This window comes from Fistularia commersonii, chromosome 34 (genome assembly GCF_037954325.1).
Source record: "Fistularia commersonii isolate RoL2024-O1a breed Wild chromosome 34, RoL_Fcom_v1.0, whole genome shotgun sequence".
Classification (NCBI taxonomy): domain Eukaryota; kingdom Metazoa; phylum Chordata; class Actinopteri; order Syngnathiformes; family Fistulariidae; genus Fistularia; species Fistularia commersonii.
In genome coordinates this window covers 304,669-327,974 of record NC_141317.1, presented here as the reverse complement: position 1 = coordinate 327,974, position 23,306 = coordinate 304,669, and the positions used below count along the sequence as shown (strand labels likewise).

At 41.1% G+C, this 23,306-nt stretch overlaps 1 protein-coding gene across 3 annotated transcripts; it reads left to right on the top strand.

Annotated features, from left to right (window-relative positions):
- The first annotated feature begins 482 nt into the window (after window positions 1-482).
- Window positions 483-22,791, top strand: rcc2 (regulator of chromosome condensation 2). 3 transcript variants are annotated; one of them, XM_086141559.1, is made up of 13 exons: window positions 483-543; window positions 2,117-2,333; window positions 2,493-2,586; window positions 9,884-10,027; window positions 10,174-10,305; window positions 10,615-10,703; window positions 13,020-13,134; window positions 13,518-13,684; window positions 13,778-13,958; window positions 17,073-17,178; window positions 18,820-18,892; window positions 19,188-19,265; window positions 21,773-22,791. In XM_086141559.1, exons 2-13 carry the CDS (start codon window positions 2,133-2,135, stop codon window positions 21,875-21,877), a joined length of 1,485 nt encoding a protein of 494 aa, XP_085997685.1. In that variant the 5' UTR covers window positions 483-543; window positions 2,117-2,132; the 3' UTR covers window positions 21,878-22,791. The 3 variants fall into 3 exon arrangements, with proteins under 3 accessions (XP_085997685.1, XP_085997688.1, XP_085997687.1); XM_086141562.1 differs by having other exon boundaries at window positions 529-643; XM_086141561.1 differs by lacking the exon at window positions 483-543 and adding an exon at window positions 987-1,188.
- The last annotated feature ends 515 nt before the right edge of the window (window positions 22,792-23,306 follow it).

The window sequence follows — 23,306 nt, the reverse complement described above, 5'->3', positions numbered from 1 at the left end:
TCAAATATCGATATACTTATTTACCTGTAAATGCGTATTTAACTGCCATGACATTTTTTCTCTTTGAACAAACAACCCACTTCTCCCTTGAAACCTAGTAAAGCTGTTTGGATATTCAAATGACTCTTATGTGCAAAATGTCAGTTAACCGTCACAAACCATAAGCGTGAAACTATTTTATGTGCAAATATTTTTTAATTAAAAGAATAGCATAGAACAAGTAAAGAGAAGTTGGTTGATCACAATGGGAAACCAGTCTTGATCTGTCTCCCATATTTTGCGCATCCTCTCTCAAGAAAACTTTTTAACCGTTGCTGATAGAACTTTCGCCTGTGTCCCTAATAAAGTTTTGCCAGTAGCCTAAGTTACACACATAGTCATTCTACGGAATCCAAAGTCCACTTGTAAGTGATGGCGAATACTTGGCTTCCTGTATGAATAGTAAATGTTACCACGTGGTGTAAAAAAGCAGACTGCAGCTTCTTTTGTTCAAATCAATCAAACCGGAGACGGCCAGAGAGCTGCTGAATCAGGAAAACACCGGTATATGATTTATTCTTAGCTTTATGGAATTACAAATGACGTTATTCCACTAGAGCCAGACTGAATGGTCTCTAAACGCTGAATGTTTACGAGACAGACAGTATGTTTAAAGTTTTATTGTTGTAGCATTGCTTCATGTAACGTTATGTCGTGTCTTTATTTAGAGCGCCTGTTAGCTTAACATGCAGTGGCGGGTTAACGTTAGCTTAATAAAGACCAAGATTTTCCGCGCATTTTATACACGCTTGTTTCCTTCATCATTGAGGAAGGTTGTTATTCTTGTACAACACACAAACTTCGCAATGAACGTTTGTGTGTTAGCTAACTATACAACTTCAAGCGTTGTGAAGTATCTGGTCGGCTAGCTAGCTACCAAACGATTATGCGAACAAAGAGCGACAGTGGTTTGCTATTTAGTCTAATGAAGCTAGCACTTAGCCACTGAACGGACACCGGTACTTGACATAGTCTAAGCTTGTTGGTATATATAGCGGCTGTTTTTACCCAGGTCTAACTAGGTAGTGCTTAATGAATGTCATCTAATATCACTGTCTGCTACATAATTAATTCAAAGGCATAGTCGCAATAGTTGTATTGGACCTAATTTCCGTGCAACGTAAGCTAAAATGTTCTCACTGATGCCGGGTAAGCGCATTTACTTAAGTAACGTATATCAAGTTGGTATGTTTGCTTGTTGAGACGTGTACGATTTTCCCATTTTCTCTAATATCGGGGTTGTATAATCATTGCTTAAATGATCCCTCCATTTCCACTACCTGCTAATAGGCTTGGATATTTGGTTTATCTAATGTTGTTTGGTGTGTTATGCATTGAACCGCATAACATTTGAACCTCTGACAGTTTCGCAAAACGCTTAATTTGAGTAAGATAAGTCTTTATAGAGACAAACTATTCAAACTTTACCGAATCTATTTAAGGGGAAATATATTTTTGGTGGTCTTTTTGGAGGCTGTTCTTGATAAGGCTATTATTCTTTCTCATACTACCGGATGCATATGTGAAGGTTCTCAGTTATCCAAGTCATGGTCCACCGACCGTGGCCACTGGACTTTAAGACGTTTAGCCTCGAATCCGAGGCTAAACGTCAGAACTATGCTTTGTTAGTTCTGACATACAAACAGAAACTCCCAATAAGACATGCAGATCCCCGTTTTTCATTTCAGTGTCACAGTATACATTGTTGAAATGTGAATTGTATTTAAATACTCTGCAACACTGTCAGAACTGAAATAAAACAAATGAGCACCACCCCTGTGCTGACCTTAAAATATATGTTTTGTACTATCTGTAGATGTTCATAATTTTCTTATATGCTTCAGGGTGTTTTTGCCAAGTATTGCCATCAGCATGCATTTTCCCTTTAACCATACATAAATTAGGTACAAGATTTCATATCCTGTCTTACATAATCCACAATACATGCCTTTATAATTAGCACGACTTGCTTTGAAGTATATTTCAATAATATCATGTATTGTAGTTGGGATTTTATTAAATGTATTTTATATCTATCCCCTGCTTTAACAAATCTCTGATGCTTTTTCATAAACAGCTTTTGACTTTCAATAATGCCACGGAAGAAGGTGACAGATGTTTCTGGGAATGGTGGGATGAAGAAGAAGAGAGCCAGTGGCAAAAGGAAAGAAAGGGACTTCAGTAGTGATGATGAGTTTGACTTTGAGCAGGAGAACAATAAGAAGCCTGGAAAGCCTACAACTAAGTCTGGGCTCCAGCCTGTCACTGTGGCGGATGATGTCAAGGAGAAAATTGTAAGTCTATTTTGCAATTTATTAAGAAAACCCATAGAAAACGCTCATTAAAAATTTAATTGAAAGATTTTTGCTCCTTCCTTTGCTCCTTGCTCCTTACTGTAAGAAAATTGCACGTTTTTCACTTTGTTGACCTCAATCATACTGTCGTTTCCACAGAAACTGGAATGCCCAAAGGTAAAAGGTCAACTGCTCATCTTTGGAGCAACTAATTGGGATTTGATTGGAAGAAAGGAGGTTCCCAAACAACAAGGTATAATATTTTGATACATTAAATACCTCAGGCGTGTCTTAAGTTTTTTAATGAAAGAATAATTCATGCACATAATGCATAGAGTCATAATTATGATAAACAAAATATTTCCCTGAATCCATAACGAAGAGACAATATTTTAGTGCTGCTTTTTCATCTAAATAAAACTCAGTGCATCTGCTATAAAAAACGTGTGTACTTTTACAGAATTTTTTTTTTTTTTTTGCCAAAGGCAGTTTGTAACATCCACCCACTTACATTGATTGAATGAAACCACAACACTGTCATTTTAAATTGAAAAATGAAAATGAATTATTACAGCCTCAAAACTAAAATTCAGATAAATATCATTCACTGATAATGCTCCATGTCTATGGAGGTACTGATAATACAGATATTTATTATCATACGCTAACAATATGTTGTACATTTTTATGGGGATAGCTAATTCAGACATTTCAGTCTTACAGCAGTTGAAAATACTTGGTCATTCTTCATTGCATTAAATAAGGCTGAGGGATCTGATCAAAAATACTATCTCTCTTGGTTCGCCTATAAGACTGGATTATACTATATTTGAAAAATACAATTGCTAGGGGAGCAGTCTTTGTGTAAGTTTGGCAAACTAATACAAGCTAGCACTTTCATGTTTTCACAACTCCATGAAAAATGTGGTTTGTTCAGACAGATTTCGTTGTACAATTAAATTTACAGTTATTACATGATCATTACAAAGTTAGCTGAAATTGAAACACAAAATGAACCTGTCATCTAGTTCAAGAGGAAATTAATCTCAGCAAAGTTGAAGACTTTTCTTCCTGGAAGCACTGGTGGTACTGCTTTCATCAGATGGTCACATTAGCACATTATTTTTGGTCCTTTTCAGTTGTTACTCTTTGGCATTGTATTAATCAGCAATTGAAAGATGGACAATGATAAGACTTGACACATTCACATACGGTGATTGGCAAATAAATTTTTATCCGAGTTAAACACATTTCTTTCAGTACTATTTTGGTAAAAATTCTACATCTTCTCCTACAATATACTAAATATTCACAACAGGTTTAATGGAAAAAAAATGGGAAAATTACTGGGAATGAATTGGTGAGACCAGTGACCGCTAGAAAAGGCTCCAGCATCCCTTGCGGCCCAGAGTACAGGATAAGTGGCAGAAGATTGATTGATGGATGGAAAATGATCATGCCCAGATTTCCTAAAAATGTTACATCTTCACCTACAATATACTATATATTCACAACAGGTTTAATGGAAAAAAAAATGGGAAAATTACTGGGAATGAATTGGTGAGACCGGTGACAGCTAGAAAAGGCTCCAGCATCCCTCGCGGCCCGGAGTGCGGGATAAGTGGCAGAAGATCGATTGATGGATGGAAAACGATCATGCCCAGATTTCCTTTTTTCATTAGCTTCAAATTTGAGGGTCATATAAAGTGTATATACTGAGATCTAGGTATTAGGTGTCAGGATAAATTCTGTCAAATGTTCTGTTTGGACATCCATCTTTTCACAAGCTGATCATGCAGGTGAATTATAAATAATGTAAGCATTGTTGAAAATATAAATAACAAATTGTGCTGATGCATATTGAAAAATGTGCTTTCTAAATGGATAGACTCACAACACACGAATTTGTTAAAGCCAGTGAGATCCCATTTATTGTTGTGACAGTAATGTCTATTAATGTGACAGCAGGTTTTGCGTTGCTCACTACAGTCTTTGCCTCCCTCCTCTGGTCCACACTAATAAACCTGCTTTGTTGAGACTGTGGGGGTTGGGGGTGCAGCTGTGCAGACAAAGACCCATTCTATATGGGTGAGTTGCTATGCCTGCCATTTTAACAACATATCCAAATCATGCTAATCCACATGAAGCTATAATGTATATTTCATGTTCCCCTCTGGAAGTAGCCATAGCTACTTTTGAGGTCTACTATTCTCTGAGAGACCCGTCGTAACTAATTTTTCCTTCTTTCTGTTTAAAAAAGTGGGAAAATGGGTCATTCTGACCCTAAAATATATTTTTCACTTTTCAGCTCTAAAACCATTTTGAGGAGAGGAAATCACCCCTTTCTGGCCAAACCACTTCAGAATGAGATACATGCTGATGGAGCTTTAAAGTGTGATGTTATCGCATTTATCAGCATCATAGCTGCTTCATTTTTCTGTTTTCAAAAAAAATTGTTTTATTTTTTGATAATTTTTTCATTTTATTAATAGCCTGAAAAATGATGGGAAATGGTTAACATCAGCCAATGCAATATTACAACCATATTTCAAACGTATTCAATTAACTGTCATAGAAGTGGCATGGCACAGGAGGTAGAGCAATTGTCTTTGGAAACAGAACATCCCTGGTTCAATTCCTGGCTCCTTCTGGTGTGTCAGTGTTGTTGAGTGTTGGTTCATCTGTGATGGATTAATTGCAGAAAATGAATTTCCAGACAAGGGATTAATAAAAGATAAATTACTGTTATTATCACTGTTGATATCACTGAATATTACGTTCCAGGGAAGCATGAATATGAAATGTAAACAAATATATCTTAAGTAAAAGAAGATGGGAGGGATACTGAGTTGTATGTACCTCCTTCTGTGTTGTGGAAAGATAATAGTGACAAAGGCAAATTTAAACTTTATTCCTCAACTTCTTCTTATTCTTTTGGCTTTTCCCTTCAGGAGGCGACACATCGAATCATCTTTCTCCATCTAACCCTATTCTCTGTAACCTCCTCTCTCACACCAACTACCTTCATATCCTTCCACCTGAGTTCCTCTCATTCACAAACATATATTCTGTCTTGATGCGACTAACTTTCATTCCTTTCCTTTCCAGAGCATACCTCAACCTCTCTAGATTTTCCTCTACCTGTTTTCTGCTGTCACTACAGATCACAACGTCATCTGCAAACATCATGGTCCATGGAGATTCCTGTCTAACCTCATCTGTTAGCCTGTCCCTCACCACTGTGAACAAGAAGGGGCTCAGAGCTGATCCCTGATGGAGTCCCCCCTCCACCTTGAACTTCTCTGTTACCCCTACAGTACACCGTACCAGTGTCTCACAGCTAACATACATATTCTGCACCAGTTTAACATACTTCTCTGCCACTCCAGATTTCATTCTACAATACCAGAGCTCCTCTCTTGGCACCCTGCCATATCCTTTTTCTAGGTCTACAAAAACACAATGCAGCTCCCCCTGGCCTTCTCTGTACTTCTATTAGAATTCTCAAAGCAAATACTGTATCTTGTACTCTTTCAAGGCATGAAGCCATACTGCTGTTCACAAATGCTGTCTTCTCTCAGTCTAGTTTCCACTACTCTTCACATAACTTCATTGTGTGGCTCATCAACTTTATCTCTCTATAGTTGCCGCAATTCTGCACATCCCCTTTTATTCTTAAAAATAGCAAAATCACACTTGGTCTTCATTCTTCAAGCATCCTCTCACTCTCTAAGATCCTGTTGAAAAATCGAGTCAGAAAATCTACCTCTCCTAGACACTTCCACACCTACACAGGTATATCATCAGGACCAACTGCTTTTCCACTCTTCATTCTCTTCAATGCCTTCCTCATTCCACTTTTATTAATTTGTGCTACTTTGTGGTCTACAATAGTCACCTCTTCTACCCTTGCCTCTCTTTCCTTCTCCACATTCATCAGCTCTTCAAAGAACTCTCCATCTTCCCATCACTCCCTTAGCATCTGTCAACACATTTCCCTCTGTCCTTAATCACCCAGACTTGTTGTACATCCTTTCCATCTTTATCTCTCTGTTTCGCCAACCTGTATAGATCATTCTCACCCTCCTTACAACCGAGCATACAAGTCAGTGTACGCCCTTTGTTTTGCCTTTGCTACCTCTATCATAACCTTATGTTGTATCTCCCTGTACTCTTGTCTGTTCTCTTCAGTCCTCTCAGTATCCCACTTCTTCTTCGCTAACCGCTTTCTCTGTATATACTCCTGCACCTCCTCATTCCACCACCAAGTCTCCTTATCTACTTTCCTTCCAGATGACACACCAAGTACTCCTCTACCTGTCTCCCTGATAACACTAGTTGTTGTTGTCCAATCATCTGGAAGCTCACCCTGACCACCCAGACCCTCTCTCAACTTCTCCCTGAAAACCATACAACACTCCTCCCTTTTCAGCTTCCACCACCTTGTCCTCTGCTCTGCCTTTGTCCTCTTGATCTTCCTTGTCACCATAGTTATCCTACAAACCATCATCCTATGCTGTCTGGCAACACTCTCACCTACAATTACTTTGCAGTCACTGATCTCTTTCAAGTTACCTCATCTGCACAAGAGGTAGTCTACCTGTGTTCTCCTACCTCCGCTCTTATTAGTTAGCCTATGTTCCTGCTTTTTCTGGAAAAAGGTGTTCACTACAGCCATTTCCATCCTTTTTGCCAAATATACCACCATCTGTCCCTGCATTGCTATCCTGTATACCAAATCTGCCCATCACTTCTTCATCCCCTCTATTGCCTTCACCAACATGTCCATTGAAGTCTGCCCCAATTACCACTATCTCATTTCTTGTGATATTCTGCATCACTTCATCTAACTGATTCCAGAACTCCTCCTTCTCTTCAAATTCACATCCTACCTGCGGGGCATAGCCACTAACAACATTGAGCATCACTCTTTTAGTTTCTAGTTTCATACTCATAAGTCTATCTGACATTCTTTTCACCTCCAGGACGTTCCTAACAAACTCCTCCTTCAAGGTAACTCCCACTCTATTTCTCATTAGCATTCATTGTCAGCACCATAATAGTACAACTTAAAGCCTGCTTCTGGTCTTACTACCTGTCCACCTGGTCTCCTGGACACACAGTATATCCACCTTCTTTCTCTGCATCATGTCGACCAACTCTCTACCTTTTCCTGTCATAGTCCTGATATTCAAAGTCCCTACTCTCACTCCCAGGTTCTCTCCTTTCCTCCTCTCTCTGCTTCCGAACATGCCCTCCTCTTATTCTTCTTCAACCTATAGTAGCCCAATTTCCTCTGGTACCCTGAGGGTCATCAGTACCAATGGCGTTCCTTGTTATCCCTGTCTTCGACTGATCCGGTATGATCTGGTTATTATGGTTGATTCGCATTTTTGGTTTTGGCAAAAGTTGTACGCTAGATGTCCTTCCTGACACAACCCTCTGCATTTATGCGGGCTTGGGACCGCCTCAGGGAGACACTGCTCTCTGCACCCCCAAGGCAGGCTTGGGGAGACATGGGCCAGTGCTGCCCTGAGGCTGCATTAAATTTTATTCCTCAACTCCTGAATCAAAATTCACAAGGAAAGACATTTAACCAGAAAACACTAGGGACATGAACCCCCCCCCCCCCCCCCCCCCCCCCCCAGCAAAGAGTCTGCGACACAGCCCCCAGAAATCCACCCCGAGGTGCACAGGACACATAGGCAAATGCAACAATCGGCAACAGGGTTGAACCTCCCAGCCACATGGTGAATGTTAGTTGTGAGCTCAGAGATGGCTGTCAGGTTGCACTGTTGTTGAACAGGCCACGGCTCAGTTGTCTTGAACACGGCAAAAGTCAGTGGTTTATGGTGAAAACAAAAGGTGTGAAAGATCAACCTTCCAGCAGGAACTGGAAACAACAGAATACCTTTATCAGGTGCTCCAGGTGCTCTTCAGCTGACGGGCTAGCCACCAATATTTCATTGAAAAATCAACGTCAGACAACACCAAGTCCATCAGCCACTGAAAGGTGCTTGAGTGGATGTTCAGTGGTGGTACTCCGCCGTCAGCCTGTGTGTCTGCTCTATTCGGAGGAAGCAGGCTCTTCTGGGAGTTGGAGTCCACTAGAAACCATCTTCCTAACCTTAAGTCTTTAATGAAGAGCAGCCTGGCATTTCTGCTAGTACCCACAGCTGCTACTTAAATTCTGGCCATGATATTTTCCTTGTTCCTCAAATGAGCACACAGGGATGCAGCGCTGCACCTTGTTGCCGAACTGCTTGCAGAAAAAGCAGAGGCTGATCCGCATCATTCCCAGAGAGTCACTCCAGCCACCACATCTCCTGGCACTGTCTGCATGGGGTACCGATGCCACACTCCGGATGCTGAACTGTCCGGTAACCTAGCAGGATCCGATCACCTCCTCTGCAAGACCTTGGCTGTCACAGGTGGCCAGACACAATGGAGTTAGCCAAAGCCATGCCCACCAGAGGTAGTTGCTGCTGCAGGAAAATATGCATGATAGGAAACCACCTAAGTCTGAGCCCAGCAGAGATAGAATGCTGTTCATGAGGTTCACAGCCATTCCGTCGCCCAGACCAGGCAGGGAGAGGAGTCTCAACTCATTCTGCAGAAGACCAACTGTACCTCAGGAGCAGGAGTTGTTTGAGGGTGATTTCTCTCCTGTGTTGCGGGGGAGGGGGGGGGTCGCACAACAGCTGCATGACGTACCTTGTAGACTGCTGGTTGAGCACTGTGACGACCATCTAAAGTAGGCTGTGAAAATTCCACGCTGGGGAAAAAGCATTTCAACATGCTGTGTGCTAGAACCATGTGGCTGGGTTGCTCAGCCAGAACTCACTTCACAGCCGCAGGGAGAACAGCTAGCTGTTGGCGTTGAGGGGACATGGCCAAAGTGGGATCAGCACTCTTTGTATGAGTCAGACATGTTCAATACGGGGTCACCAATGTGACAGGATGAGGAAAGATAATGGAGTTTAAACATTATTCCTCAACTCCTGAACCAAAACTGACAAGGGAGCACATTGAACTAGAAAACACTGGGGACATAAACCGCAATGCCATCCAGCCAACAGTCCTGTTGGGTGAGAGGCCCTGCCCTGAGTGTCCACCACTGTACCTTAATGCCATCCTTTAATATATCATAGAAAAATGTTGGAACAATGGCATTGTGAAAATCAGAAAAATATTAATAAATGATCAAGTATACCATCAAAAATGGTAATCACGTTCTTTAAGAACCGTTATCAAATCCCAAGAAATTGTAAATTGATTAGAATCACCTTGAAAATGTCCTGAAGTAACTGGCAGTTTAGATAAATATGAGAATATATCTTGGAAATGTTCAGTCATGTCTTACAAATTGATGGATAGACAGCTTTTGTGTTGTTTTCTTGCTCTCAAATCTAAATAGATCTCTGTATGGGTATTGGGGAAAAGCCTTCGTTCCAGTTTCTTTTTTTTCCTAATCATGCAATTCTAGTATTAGCATAACCGTCTTTCAACACGTGAGGTGTAAATACTATGTGTTTTATTTGTATTTCCAGCGGCTTTTCGCAATCTGGGTCAGAACCTGTGGGGTCCTCACCGCTATGGCTGTCTGAATGATATCCAGGTCAGCTGTGTGATGTCTGGCCCCTGTGCTGCACACAGTCTCCTCTTGAGCACTGAGGGCAAGCTGTGGAGCTGGGGTAGGTAACATTCTGCATTTACCATTTAATATTAAAGTATAGTGTTAAATCAGAAACCCAGTTTTTTAAAATGTTAGAAGAAAATTAAAGCCTGGGTCTGCGTTAGTTAGTCATCCTTACTTTTTCACCCCCCCCCCCCTTTGCAGGTCGTAATGACAAAGGTCAGTTGGGTCATGGTGATACCAAGCGTCTGGAGGCTCCCAAGTTAATTGAGGGCCTGGCAGATCATGTTATTGTGTCTGCAGCCTGTGGACGCAATCACACTTTGATACTTACAGGTATGTACTTGATCATATAAAGGAGATATAGTTCATCTTCAATACAGTTAAAACCTGTTTAATTACCTTTGCAATAAATCAAATCATCCTTTAACAAGGTTCAGAAGAAAATGTAGCAGGGCAATATATCACTGCCATTAATAATATAAAATGGTTCTGGTAAACGTTTTTTGCACTTTCATCATTTGCTAGTAGTGTCCCATTTAACTAGACTCCATAACTGCCTTATATCTAATCCTGTAAGCTCTGTCCGGATGGCACTAATAGAGTTAGTTTACATGAATTGTTAATGTCATAATTTCTCCTCAGAGGATGGTACTGCATATTCTTTTGGTGAGAACAAACTGGGCCAGCTCGGCCAAGGCAGCCAGACTGATGCAGTCCTCAGCCCATCACCAGTAAGAACACACTTTGAAGCCAGGAAACTGGTGCAATGCCTGATACATTAATATGATAATATGATTAGTCCTATTTTATATTCACAATTGTAATGGAGAACTGCCATTTCTGTAGTCAGAATTCTCAGGCATCTCAGGTCGAATGTCATCCACCCCTGATGTTAACCACCTCAGTGGCCTGTGCCTCTTTGGGCTGTGCCCTGTCGAAGGAAAGCATATTGTTTGGGCTTAGGAGTTCCTCAAATTTTTCTCTCCACTGCCCAACAATGCTAGGTCTGGTCAGCAGGTCCCTTACTGAACAGAGCATGGGTTACTCCCTACCTTTACTTCCTGAGTTTCTGAATGGTTTGCCACCTCTTTCGATGCCAACAATAAGGCCCTCCTCCATAGTCCCCCAAAACACCCCCTGTACTCAAGTTTTTGCTTCCGCGGCTACAGAGGTTAAAGCCCCTCCCTGGTACCCATGTACTGCTTCTTAAGACCCCTAGGCTAACCAAGCCCTGAAGGCCTCTTTCATCTGACCACATGCCTCACTGTTTGTGACCACCAGCTGGTTACGGGCTTTGCTACCTCTACAGGCACCAATGTTCTAATAACTCAGTGAGTGACAGGTGTCCAGCCAATCATGTGATATGGCCCAATTATGCTACGCAGCCAATCACGGCATTGACAGTACTTGCGTACGCCCATACACGCTATATAACAATAATAATTAGCGGAGTTAAGTGACGCTAATGTTAACATGCTAACCCCTTATCATGGCAAAATGAGTTGGCAGTGAATGTGATACGTCCACTCATTAAACCAAGGTAAAAAAGAAATGCGGTTCTTTTAAGTTGGAATGGCTGTCGGAGTTTATGCAAATAGAAGAACAAGGGGTGAAACTGGATGAGATTTTTTTTCTTTTTTAAGTGAGAAAGTTCTGCTCTGGAAAACATGCTGCGAAGCTAAAGTAGTAAGCGAGTTTTCTGATGGAAAAATATTGACTAAATGGAGCCTGGATGATACATTAAGCAGGAAAGTCATATGAATGCTGTTGGAATTCTACAAAGACTCAAGATGAGAAAAGGGATTGGTATATTATTGCGGGAGAGCGCAAATGACCGGGAAAAAACAAACGACCTTTCACAAAAAAAAAAAAAAATCTGACCCTGAGCAAGTTAAAGTTCTCATTGACAATATTTTACTTGCCATCAAAATGAAAGCATCTATTCTGTCAATTAGCCAAATGAGTTATATGAAAAGTAAAGTAACAGAAATTGCTGTTGTAATTTATTCTTTTAATAAGCCATGAAACTTGCGATGATTTCAGGTGTGATACTGGTGTATGGACACAGCATCCGCATCTAATGTTGCTCACAGTGATCCTCAGTGTGCTCAGGGAAGTTGTCTGTATGCCCGGACATATGAAAAATTAGAGGGAACATTGACAGGCACTGATGGTCTTCCAGCCACAGCTCTGCCCAGCCACCTCCACAATGGAGGCTTTGAACATAGACAATTCAGTCTCTATGTCCCAACCTTCTCTAGAGCCACACAAAAAGGTCTTCCAGAGGTTAAAATCCCCCTTACAGAGTCCTCCCCCAGATGTTCTCAGCTCACTGCATGTTTGGGTGTGCCAGGTCGGTCCGGCAGCCTTCCTGGCCACCTGACCCAACTCACCACCAGATGGTGATCACTTGACAGTTCTGCCCCTCTCTTCAACCCAAGCATACAAACAGGCCAGAAGATCTGATGATTTGACCACAAAGTCAATCATCAACCTTTGGCTAAGATGCTCTCATGACAGGTATCACTTTCTGCTTGAATATGATGTTTTTCAAGGCTAATCCATGCTCAGCATAGAAATCTAGTAACAAATACCACCTTGGTTCAGATCAGGAAGGCTATTCCTCCCAGTCATGCCCCTCCAGGTATCTCCGCCATTGCCAACATGGGCATCGAAGTTCTCAAGGAGAACCATTGAGTTTCATGGTTGGACTCCATCCAGGGCCCCACAGCCCCTAAGCCCCTAAGAAACCCCTAAGAAACAGTTTGCTATAGCAGGGATTGACACACCTGGGTGGCCGCCTACATCCACTGTACCAGTCTGCATTGCACCCAAGCCCAGTTCTTTTTCCAGTGGGTGGTGGGTCCTCATGGATGTAGCTCAATGTGGGTGACCAATGATTAAGAAGAACGTATTAAATTGGATGTAAACATGCAACTTGGCTAATTTACATTAATCAGACCTGCTTAAAATGTGTTGCAAAATGTCTTACAGATAGTTTTTCTATCAGCTCAACGCAGTGAATTTCATTGGCTTCTCTCTCCTAGATTTCCTATAATGGCCAGCCACTGGTGAAGGTGGCCTGTGGTGCAGAGTTTAGCATGGTGGTGGACTGCAAAGGAAACCTCTACTCCTTCGGCTGTCCAGAGTATGGACAACTAGGTATGATTGCAATTTGTAATTTGCAATTTCTGTTAATGTATGCATGCACTATTTTTAGCCTGTGACAAATTGATGATGTCTATATTTTACACCGATGAAGAAGTAAACAAGCAGTATTTACGTGGCTGCTTGACTATGTGTAGCTCAGTAATGTACTCAATCAAGCTTATTCGCAGAAGGACTCAAATTAATCTGTTTGTTTTTCCATATAATACCTGAGCCCTTTGGACTTCTAGGTATGTTGTTCTTCCTAACAGGAAAACAAGTTGAAAACAGAAAGAAATAGATCCTAAATCTAAATATAAAAATTTATGAGTCAGTATCATTGTTCTGTGTTATGTTTAAGTAGTTGTATAATTTAGCTTTGCCCAATGTGACTGCAGGACACAACAGTGATGGGAAGTTCATCGCCCGTGCCCAGCGCATTGAATTTGACTGTGAACTGATCCCCCGGCGAGTTGCCATCTTCATTGAGAAGTCCAAGGATGGCCAGGTCATGCCTGTGCCCAATGTGGTGGTCAGAGATGTATCCTGTGGGGCTAACCACACGGTGAGACTCTTTGCAGTACATTTTGTAGGATTAACTGAATGGCTTTGTGGGAGTTTCACTGTTATTAATTATTTATTTTTCCTATTTGTTCAGTTGGTGTTGGATTCTCAGAAGCGGGTGTTTAGTTGGGGGTTTGGTGGCTACGGCCGTCTGGGACACACAGAGCAGAAAGATGAGATGGTTCCCAGACTCGTCAAACTTTTTGACTTCCCTGGACGTGGTGCCAGTCAGATCTACACTGGCTACCAGTGTTCCTTTGCAGTCAGTGAAATGGGTGAGCACATTACACACAACAATAATAATGATAATAATGATAAACAAATTTTAAGGTGCCTTATGGAGCATGGAGGAGGTCAGACAGGTATTGGGAGGCAAGGTTGTGGATGGCCTTGAATGTTAGCCGGAGGCTTTTGAATTGAATACAGTACTGAAATGAGAGCAAGTGGAGCTTTTGGACAGGAGTGATGTGGTGTTGGTTGGAGTGATGATACAGGCGGCTGAGTTATGCACTAGTTATTGAGGGATTTGTGAGGGAGGCCAAAGAGGAGAGAGTTGCAGTAGTCCAAAGGGGAGGTGATGAGGCTGTGGACAAGGATGGTGGCACTGTGGGTTGTGATAGAGGGACGGAGAGGATTAATGTTACGTCGATGGGAAGTAGGCAAACCAGGTAACGTTCTTGATATGGGACTGAAAGGATGGTTTACTGTGAAGGATGACATCTAGACTCTTAACCTGGGCGTTAGGGTGCGACGGAGGAGCTATTAATGGTGAAACATAGAAGCTGTTGGTCTTGGATAAGGTGGATTTGTGCCAATGAGGAGAACATCAGTTTTGTTACTGTTTAATGTGAAGAAGTTTAGGGTGAACCAGGTTTTTATATCGGAAATACAATCAGTGAGTTAGGTGGGTGGAAGACTAGATGGTTTTGTGATGAGGTACAGCTGAGTGTCGTATGCATAGCAGTGGAGTTGAATTTACAGGAGAAGTTGCAGAGGGGAAGGAGGTAGATGGTGAAGAGGAGGGGCTCTAGGACAGAGCCCTGCAAGCACACCTGTAGTGTAGTTGAATAAACTGAGTGCAACCAGAAATGTAAGACATGAACCAGGCTAGCAGAGTGTGGGTGATGTCGATGAACGATAACCTGTATAGGAGGGTAGTGTGACAGATGGTACCTGAAGGCCGCACTTGGGTCAAGGAGAATGAAAATGGCAAGGAGTCAAGAATCAGCTGCCATAAATAGATAATTGATGGTTGTAATGAGTGCTGTTTCAGTGCTGTGGAGTGGCTGGAAACAGGACTGGAGCTGTTGTACAAGTTACTATGGGATGAGTGGAGTTGGGAGGCAACTGTTTTTTCAGTTGAGTCAGTTGGAGATAGGACCATAGTTGCTGTAGTTCGAGGGGTCAACACCAGGTTTCTTTTAGATTGGCGTAATGGTAGCAGTTTTGAGGTTGTAGGTAGAGTTCCAGTTGTGACAGAGGAGTGAATGATGACAGAAATGTGGGGAACCGGAGAGGGGAGGCAGGTTTTAAGAAGTCCGGTTGACATTAGGATGGCTTGGATTTCTTGACGAGTTCTCCTTCCAGCTCCCCACTGTCAGAAAGTGCAGGAGTGTATGGGTATATTAAAGTCTGCTGAAGTGAGGGTTTGGGCCAAGGTGCTGGTGAGTATTGTTGTTTTTTTTTTGTCATGAAAAGGACATAATGGAGTTGCAGAAGGAGATTGAGTGAAATTTGGCTGGGGAGTCCTTGGGTAGTGTGATCTTGTTGACTAGGGAGAAGAAAGACTTGGTATTTTCTTTGTTTTTGGAGATGATCAAGGGGTTGGGAAATTGCCTTTGCGTTGGTGATGGAGTCCTTATAATGTAAGATATGGTTGCTGTACATTCCTTTATGAATAGTGAGGCCAGTTTTCTCATAAACTTGTCAAGTTGCTGACCTTGAGCTTTTGTGCAACACAAGTTGGGGCAGAGAAAGAGAAAAAAAGAACTGTATTTTAATGTAGAAAGAGAGTTGAAAATATTATGGAGGCCAGTGTTGTAGTAAGACAAGATCATTGGAGTTGGATAGATTGTGGATGCCAAGGAGGCTGGATTAGTGGATACTTGTCTGTTATAAAGAATAAATCTGTTGTAAGATCGAGAGTTGACACCAGAGCAGCAAATCAAGTCCAGAATGTGTCCCTTGGGGTGTGTGGGCATGGGTGTGTGCTGCCGGCATCCATAGTTCTCTTTTCAGGGCAAAAAGTATATGCTGAGGGGCAGGGCGACGTTGTCCATGTGGATACTGAAACCAGCTCGGATTATGTGTGGTGAAAGAGAGGATAGATCAGTGAGGAAGGCAGCAAGATCATTGAAAAAGTCAGTCTTAGATTTAAGGGGGTGGTAGACAGTGGCGATGATGGTTGGAATGGGACCATCCAGACAGTGGATTCAAAGGAGCTGGAGGTGATTACGGATCCCATCGAGACTTTTCACCTCTCTTCGGAGTTAATCGCAAGACCATCTCCCTGTCCAAAGCCACAGGGTTGACATAAGTAAACAAACCCAGGAGAGGAGGAGTAGAGAGAAGTCGTTTGGCTGTTGCCATGTCTTGGTTAGACAGAGAAAGTCCAACTTACGGTGGGTGAGGAGGTCCTGGATGAGATGTCCCTTGCCAGACGGGGAGCAGATGTTGAGCAGAGCAAAGGTCAGCCACTGACTACCGGAGCAAACCCATCATTGGACGGTAGTATCTGCAGATTTTAATTGTGCTCCAGAAGACAGCGGCAGTCGCCAGTTTGGTCACCAAACGATAAAATAAGTCCATAGAAGTCGAAAAAAGTTAGTTACCGGTGATAAAAGTTAGTTTTGAGTGACAGGTAAATGCTGGTGCAACTTGCTGGTGAATGCTGACTTCCGGATAGCCACAATATAAGAAAAGCTTTTCAACAGGAAGTAGTCTCATTTAAAGCTGGGCGATTTGTAGTGATAGCAGGGAGCATTGAAAGTAAAATCTGGAGGTATAAAGGCATGCTCTGGAGAGTTGCCTCCCATAATCCTAAATCAAGCCAGTTAATTGTAAACTAAAATGCAATGGGTGAAGGAGGGCCTGAATGATTGTATACAATATCTCTGTGTGCTCTGTGATCAACTAGCCTGCCTCTGACCAAGTAAAAGCTTGGATTTCAACCACAACCCACTTTAAAGTTGCAAACAAAAACAAAGACTCACACTCCTGAATTTATGAGTATATTGTGGAGCCTATCAATAGAATTTATTAAATCAAAAATTGTGATTTCATGGACACACAATATCCACAATTTTTCCTTAAAGTTTACTTAATAATCAAAAGTGTGGAGTAAAGTAAAGATTTTGTGCTTTATTCATGTATGTGTTCTGACATTGCAGGGGGTCTGTTCTTCTGGGGGGCAACAAACACCTCTCGAGAATCAACCATGTATCCCAAGGCTGTGCAGGATTTGTGTGGCTGGAAGATCCGCAGTCTGGCATGTGGGTAAGGATTGATTCAGTAGGGGGAAAGGTCACACGGTAGAAAAAAGGAAAGGATACAGCTGAAACAATCAAATCACTTATTCAACGTTAAAAAATAGCTCTTGTCTGGATGGGAAATTCCAAAAAAAACTCTTGACTCATTGAATAGTCTTGTTTTTAAATGGGAACATTTATTTAAATTAATTATCAATGCAAGAATTCCACACACCAGAAAATTGAATGACTTCCATTGAAACGATTGAAAATTATAAAGGAAGTAACTTTTAAATCCTTGGAGATTTTATTATATTTTTGTTTCAAATAAACAAGATTCTGAATTGCTCTTTATTTATAGCTTCGAAAAAGGAATTTTAAAAAATGGCCGATGGGTCAATGAAGTACCGTACTTTTCGAATTATACGCCGCTCTGGATTATAAGTCACACCAGCCAAAAATACATAATAAAGAATGAAAAAAAAACATATAAGTCGCACTAGGGTATAGGTTGCATTTTTTGGGGGAAATTTATTTGATAAAATCCAACACCAAGGATAGACATTTCATCTTGAAATGCAATTTAAAATAAAAATAGAATAGAGAACAGCAGGCTGAATAAGTATAGCCTATATGACGCATAAACAACGAACTTAGAATGTGCCTGGTAGGCTATGTTAACGTAACATATTATGGAAAGAGTCATTCAAATAACTAATAGCATACAGCACATGCTACAACCAAACAATCAGTGTCACTCTTAATCACTAAATCCAACGAAATCTTCTTCTTCGATGTCACTTCTGAACAACTCCGCCAACTCCGAAGGTAGGCAATGCGCCGCTTCCTCTTCTACTGGTACGTCGCTTACGTTAGAGTCATCATCACTTGCAGTTCCTGTTATTCCAGCCTCTCTGAATCCCGACAGGATGGTGTCGTTGCTCTGATAGAGCAAGATTTCTTCATTTCAGTAAGAGTAACCTCCGCTTTTCGGAAGTCCCTTACAAGTTTTTCATTAACTTCAAACTTTCTTTCTGCTGCTCGATTGCCGTTTTTGGCTGCATTTTTCACTACTTCCAGCTTGTAACTTGCAGAATATGATTGTCTTTTTGGTGCTGTTTTTGTTCAGCCCTTCTCAGTTGTTTTTATAAGTTACCGTGAATGTTGAAATGATCAATTTTCATAGGTACAGAAGTAGCAGGTATCATCTTTTTTTCCACAGCGCAGTTCTGCCATGACCCGCCCCCGCTGAATTTTGATTGGTTGACGTGTGTGTGTGTGTGTGTGTGTGTGTGTGTGTGTGTGTGTGTGTGCGCGTGCGTGCGTGCGTGCGTGCGTGCGTGCGTGCGTGCGTGCGTGCGTGCATGCGTGCGTGCGGGCGTGCGTGCGTCGATCGCTGACATTAAAGACACACACGTAGACAAAGACAGACACACATCAGAGCAAGAGAGCTCAACAGTTTCACACATAAGTCGCTCCATAGTGTAAGTCACAACCCCGGCCAAACTATGAAAAAAACTGCGACTTATAGTCCGAAAAATACGGTATCTGTCAGTTTGTCAAAATAAAAAAAAATATCTGGATACAATTAGGTGAATTTTACATTACACAATACCTAGGTCACAAGAGAACATAATAAAACCTGTCTGTTTTTTATTGTATCCAACAGGAAGAGCAGCATCATAATTGCTGCAGATGAGAGCACCATCAGCTGGGGTCCCTCACCAACATTCGGAGAACTGGTAAGACCAGAGGGTTCAGATCTTTTGCTGCAATGCCAATCCTTAAAAAATCCCTCCCAGGTCTAAGGTGTGAGACATCACTCCCTGGTGCCACATTTGTGTGTTCAGTCCTTTTAAGCAAAGCTGGCCTCTAGGATTCTGTTCCGCAAGCCATAATCATCACTTTAATTGCCTTACAGGTCTGGTCATACATGCAGTAAAGATGACCATGATACTGTGTATCTTTTGAAATGATTCTGGCTACATTTTCCCTAGTTAACTGCTGTGTAGTAATGGTAACTTATTATCTCTCCAGGGATATGGAGACAATAAACCCAAGTCTTCCACCACTGCCCAGGAGGTCAAGACCTTGGATGGTATTTATGTGGAGCAGGTAAAGGCAGAACATATAACAGCATTTAGGTATTTCAATAACTAAATATACAAGTTTTGTCAGGCATAAGTACAGAGACGTAGCATATACAAAACCCAAAGGTAAGGATATTGGCCAACCAAAGGGGCCAGATTCACAGTACTCGCCTGTCAGGCATACATTGATTATAGAGGTTTTTACTGAGTGATGAAACAACAGCATTTTTGATAATGACTTATTCTATCTTTTCCCTAGAGATGGAATGTGTTGTTGATGAATCTGATTTAATAAAAGCCACCAGTAGTTAAATTCTCACAGGGTTTCACAGTAGTTTTTGAGTAAAAAATGACTACCGTATTTTCCCCACTATATGGCACATTGGATTATAAGGCGCTGCTTCAATGAATGGCCTGTTTTAAAACTGTTTTCATTTATAGGGGGCACCACATTATAAGGCGCATAGAATAGAAACCACTGTAGTGGCTTGGGTTTTGTTACGCATCCTTTAGATAGAGGTGTGCTAAAGGGGATGTCCACAAAATAGTCAGTCAAACTTTATTAATAGAATACAAACCAACATTCTGACAACTCCATTCACTCCCAAAACAAGTTAGTGCATTCACAGTATGGTTACCGTACGCACCGGTAGCTCCTGGTATTTGCGCCACCTTGGTTGAAAACCATGTATTTCAAACTCTATTTGCCACAGATCAGAGCTTTTCATAAAACGAAAGCACTAAGAAGGACCGCCTCTAAATTCATTGATGTTCATGTCGCTAGCTTGCACTGTTGCGTTCATTCGAATTGTGACTGTAGAGAAACTTCTACTTGCTGCTCTCTGTCAACAACCCACTGTGCAAGTTTTTCCTCTAACTGTCCCCATCTCCCTTTGTTCTCTAGGACATTCTGTTAAGTCATCTTTACTTGGCGCAGGTCATCTTGTTGCTACCTCCACTTCCGTACCATTGATTTGTTAATGTTGAATTCTCTCGCTGCTTCTCTGTTCTCATGTTCTGCTGCATTACTGATCGCCTTGAGTTTGAACTTTGCTTCGTAAGCGTGTCTCTTGAAAGGTTCCCTTTTTTAGATCTTTATACACATACAAGTGTGTGGGACTGGAATTCCCCTTTACTGTTTTTACCGCTGCTACTTTGGCAATGCTCTGACTATGGTAGCCATAATTAACCAATATTGATCCATATCCAAGGCACATCGGATTATAAGACGCACAGCCGGTTTTTGAGAAAATTATTGTATTTTCCGTACTATAAGGCACACCTAAAAACCTTTAGACTTATTTTCATTAGATACATGGATCAGAATTTCTTTCATTAGATACATGGATCAGAATTTGCTAAAACTGACTACAAGAATTCAGCTGAATTTTTCACCAAGGCATGCAACTATTTGTTACAGGTTAACTCAAATGAGTACAACTGGATTTTTTTTGCTCCATTTTGACTCTCATCTCAGCAAGAGTGTCTAGTGTCGAGAAGGCATTGAAGATACATCATCAGTCGTTGGGGGAGGGCAGTGGATGTGACCTTATTATGTATCCAAACATTTTTTAGTCTATAAGCCAAGGATTTTTCACCAGTTTTATGGCACAGTATTGTGTTGTGTGAGATTGTCACATGCTGTGGGAAATTGCCCAATTTCACTAAATTGGGCCAAAAATTATTGTACGTAACTACAAATTATTTTGCATTGTTAAGTGTCTGTTTCTCCAATGTTGTGACAGGCAAAGCCTTGAATATTCTTGGTGCTAGGTATGTTAAGTGACAGATTTTAATTTGGGAGGCGGCGTGGCATAGGGGGGAGAGCAATAGTCTTTTGCACCGAACATTCCTCGTTCGATTCCCGGTTCTCCAATTTCAACTGTTGAGCAAGACACCAAACCCCTAACTCAGGGGTGGGCAATTATTTTAGCTGGCAGTCCACATTTCTTATTTAATTTTTATGCGCGGGCCAACAAGGTATCATGATAATTTAACAAAATGAAAATTGCCATTTAAATATTTACATTTTTGGCATTTTATTTCAACTTTTAAGATCATTAAAGAATCATATAGACGCAGCAAAATTATTTTGTACGTATTCATCCATACAAAATCAAAGAAAAGGAAAAGATAAATTGAAATAAATTCAATACTGATTGGAAATTCTTATTACGATATTCAAAGATAAATATGGATAAAAAAGCAAAATGGGCCAGATGTGGCCTGTGGGCCATAAAATGCCATGGTCTGCCCTAACTGCTTCCCTGGCGCTGATGGACGGTCGACTACTGCTCATGGTCCATCCATGATTGGTTGATTGCAGAGAACGAATTTTTCCACGTGGGATAATAAAGGATAAATTATTATTTTGTTTGTTGTTTTGCAGCAATGGCAAATTTTTTGGATAAAAAAAAGTTTAGCAGCACAATAGTTGAAAAAAGCTGTTTTAGATAACAGTAGGATGAAGGAAGCAAAGTCCCCAATAGGATCATTGCTTTTCTTGACAGTGAAGCCTTTTTCGTTTTGCAGGTGGTGATGGGCTACTCTCATTCCCTGATCATTGCCAGACAGGACACTCAGCAGGAACTGGAGAAACTGAAAAAGCTGCCTGAGTACAACCCACGAACAATCTGACCAGTTCTTCAGTATCCACCTCTCAACCTTTTCCACATGAGCAGAAACCACCAGTGCTCAGCAGGAACATGCCTCTAAGCCAGGGGGTGTACCAGGGGGCTGTTTGAGTTTTGGGGGTGGGGGGGTTCAAATGTTGGCAGGATATCTACACACCTACACAACTACCAGCAGACTGATTTCTATCAATTTGGTCCACACATGAGAGGACACTGGGCAAACAGATAGTTCAGCTCTCTCAATGACTCAAGATCTCACTTCTTCCACTTCAAGTGAATCTGGAAACACTTCATCTTGACCAGTCACACTTCCCAAAATGCCTTTCCCCTCTTTGTAATTCATGTGTTCATTTGATATCTCTGTCACAGTATTTTCATATAATTCCATCGTTTGTCACAGTTACGGGTGCTATAACAGGACCCTCAGTCTTTTTTCTACTGAGGGGTTTTTGAGACCAACACTCCATACCTGTGCCTTTTCTACATTTTTGTTCATGATATGGAAGTCTTGTTTTGTTGTCGAATGAAAATCAGACAACCAGGTTGATCGTGAGCAACTGGCACAGTATGCAATCGTGATATGGAACTTGAAGCTCTAAGTTTGCTGTTACATTCCTTTTGTTTTCTTTTTCTCCTGTGCCTCAGTTCTTCCCATCCCATACATCATCTCATCTTTCTTTTTGAGTAGTGTTAACTAATTCCAACACTCAAAGAGGATGTCACAAGCAGGTTATCATTTTTACAATTATTAATGCACTGCCTAGCAAATGTTTAATGTACCACAGTGTACTGGGAAGAAAGAATGGCCTAATTTTAAAAATTGCAAGTGTTTTCCTCCTATCTGCACTGCATATTTTAGGGTGAACATTACTTTTTTCATTGCAATGGTTAATAAAGATTTGTGTAAATTCACCTTCATTTGGCTGTTTTAAGACTTCAGTATTACTTAGCTGGTTCCCTTTGTTAGTGTTGCCCTGTAGTATTGTTTTATTTTTTTTCAAGTTGCCCTTGCGAATGTTTTAAAACAAGACTCCGAAGCAATCATCTTAATGTAAATCACCATCAATTACAGGTACGTCCAAAAAATTTAAATATCATGAAAAAGTTCAATACTTTTGTCACTTATTTCAGAAAGTGAAATCCATTATATAGTTTCATTATACTGAAATATTTCAAGCACATATTTAGTGAAATTGTTAATTATGGCTTTCTTACAGACAATAAAAAATAAGATTCAGTTTTTCAGAAAATTCTACACAAGAAAAAAATAGGATATTTTAAAGAGAAATTTAAGGCTTCTTAACCCTCTCAGGCTCAAATTAAGTTGTGGTGTAATTAGCTAAGTAGCATTTAGCTGTCGCAAATCTGCAACATCTGCCTGGAGAGGGTTAAAGTCAGCTTTATTGTGCCACATATTACCACATATTGTGCCT